This window comes from Asparagus officinalis, chromosome 1 (genome assembly GCF_001876935.1).
Source record: "Asparagus officinalis chromosome 1, Aspof.V1, whole genome shotgun sequence".
Classification (NCBI taxonomy): Eukaryota; Viridiplantae; Streptophyta; class Magnoliopsida; order Asparagales; family Asparagaceae; genus Asparagus; species Asparagus officinalis.
In genome coordinates, this window is record NC_033794.1 from 123,457,605 (window position 1) to 123,460,237 (window position 2,633).

The 2,633-nt window shown below is 37.8% G+C and overlaps 1 protein-coding gene across 2 annotated transcripts in view; it reads right to left on the reverse strand.

Moving 5' to 3' along the window:
• Positions 1,145–2,633, reverse strand: part of LOC109848284 (vacuolar fusion protein CCZ1 homolog) — a 23,565-nt gene continuing 22,076 nt past the window's right edge. For both annotated transcript variants that reach the window (XM_020418832.1, XM_020418090.1), the window contains exons 9-10: positions 1,738–1,803; positions 1,145–1,634 (exon numbers count right to left, since the gene is read on the reverse strand). In XM_020418832.1, coding sequence (XP_020274421.1) covers positions 1,773–1,803 — 31 coding nt within the window. In that variant the 3' untranslated portion in view covers positions 1,145–1,634; positions 1,738–1,772. The remainder of the gene's footprint in view (positions 1,635–1,737; positions 1,804–2,633) is intronic.

The following is a 2,633-nucleotide window of genomic DNA, read 5'->3' on the forward strand; positions in this document are numbered from 1 at the left end:
ATTTGAGTTCACCAAGAAACAAATCCAAGAACACACAGTTATGAAAGAGATCCCTATATCATTGGTTGTAGAGAACCTGCAAAGATTCTCTATATCATTGATTAGAGAGAACCTCTCCAACTCACCAGTCACATGCTCTTATTCCGTGCTTTCGAAGGAGACAAGCGATGAGAAATGCGTACATTTCATCTGCGTTACATTGAGACATCACTTGATTTAAGAGGGAGCGGTTTCGTCAAAATATATGCGACGCTTATTAAAAGCTTTTAATCGGATACTCAGCATACACGACCATCATTGTTTCCATCCTTCCACGGACCACGACAAGCCTCCTTTCAGCGTATTTAGCTATCCGTTATCACAATACAATCTCATTGACATCCTATAAACTTAGTGATGGATTCAATCAAAAGTAGCACATAGAAGCATTCCGTCTTGACTTTTATACTTTCGAGACCACAAGACTCGCTCCGAATAGGGTGCCCGAAAAACTGACACGTGCGATATTCTTTGTGAAGTACTGCTGCAGATACAACCTCGAAGAACTATACCCTTTCTCTCGAGCAACAGCTACATCTTCCGTATAAACAACTAACCTCAAATTCTCCGTATTGAATCCCAAAAGAAAGCGGAGTTATAATTTATTGTGCATGATGCAGGAGAAGCTTCAGTTGGATCGTAGCAAACCTTGTAAATAACAAGACTATATATGATTCCCCACAAGTCTCCGAGGAGTTGACACAGTTTCAGACATCAAGCTTCACCTGCACTCGGCAAGGGAGATTCATGTTTGTTTTTGTTCTCGATCATACAGTTTCAATCCTTGAGTTCGCACACCATACTGAGACATCCTCAGGAGGCCCCTTGCGGCTTGCCACTTCAAGAACATCGGTTAGTAGTTAGTAGTTAACCTGTTTGACAAAGGGTTAAGGAAGAAGGTTTAAAGAGATTGATTAATGTACTTAGCCCATTCGATAATCTGAAGGACTAAATTATTAACCTGTTAAATAAGTTTTATTTTAGAAAATTTTTGTTTGTCTTGCATCCTATAAGAAAGGTGTTTCGTGAAGTTTCTAAAATCTAGATTCCAGCTGATACAAGCAAGTTAAACCGGAGCCTTCAGTATATCACATGCACTAATAAATTCGATAAGGTTCTTATGGTTAGTTCTGCTAGAAAGCTCTTGCTAGTTTTCTATATTTCACCACAAGTGTTTCTTATTACAGCTGGAGGAATTAGTAAAGGCCTTAAAACCAAACAGAAATAAACGCTCCATTGAACAAAACCACTCTCGTACAACATACATCTGAGACTTCCTCTACAACAGCATATACTAATTGCTGCTGCTTCTCACTAAACAGATAAATGCGTCCAAGCAAATGGACAGTGTTCCCCCTTCCATCATCAGGACCCCACAGTTAAGAAACGAACAGGCATCGTGCTATTGGTTCCACAAAGGATCGACAAGCTAATTCAATCCTCTCAAGATCAGCTTACCACTCTGATACCTTCATTCTTGCAGAGGAAAAAGGCAGGATTCTTAATGTAGACAAGAATTCAAACAATCTGAAACTCCACTTGGTCACAGATCAAGATACTTCAAACAATACTTCTATTTTTCTGTATGTGAACATCTGTTAATAAGTACATGCACATTGTAAGTAAAGCTATGAGTGGAAATGAAAACAAACATATGCTCCTACAGAACTATATAATAAAGTCAGGTTGAGACGAGACCTGTATTCCATGGCTCCAGCCAACAGATTCTCTCCCTAGTCCAAAGAAAAAGCTCCTTCGCAGTACCTGTAAGAGATTGTCCGAAGGGTCAGGAGTAAGAACACATACATGTGATTTTAATTGAACAGATAGTTCATACAAAACGTGCAGGTTCTCAGATGAAGATATGTGCTGCCCTTTAATGTTACCATGACAATTTTAAACCGATAGAATTACTTCAGTATCCGTATCAACTGCAAAGCCTTGTTGATTAATAACTGGGCTATATATATCCTAAACGGCATTCAGAAAGTAGGCTAAAGTGCCAGACATCATGAATATCTTTTGAGGAAGAATATATAGGCTGACAAAAGAATTGTAATCAGATGTTTATATGGGATCTATAAAGGTAAATAACAGCTAGTTCATTAATGGTTTATCATAACACTAGCTGCATACTAAGAAGCTGTAAGATCAAGTAGGTTTTGTATAGTTACTACTGATCCATTCACAAGTTATGAGGTGTTAGGGGAGCACGACAATGTATAAGCAGAGCATTCGTGAGTGCCCACAGAGACTCAATATATTTACATATACATATACATGTATATATATAACTAATTGGCTTCCAAGTAAAATGATTTTCATAGAATGCACGAATCCTGAAAGTCAATTACAGATATACAAATATTAAGGATTGAAAATCTGTCCTTCAATGATACCCAAACAATGTAGCAGCAAACTATCTGGCTGAGAAAAAAGCTAGCATGGCACAAAGCTGAAAATGTTCAGTAGCATCATAATGTTGCTATGACCATGATCAATATTAGATGATGTCTAAATAGTACTAAAAAACTAGAGCAGAGATGTGATCCTATCTCGAGCATTATGATATTTAGGGTAAATTAGAGATAACC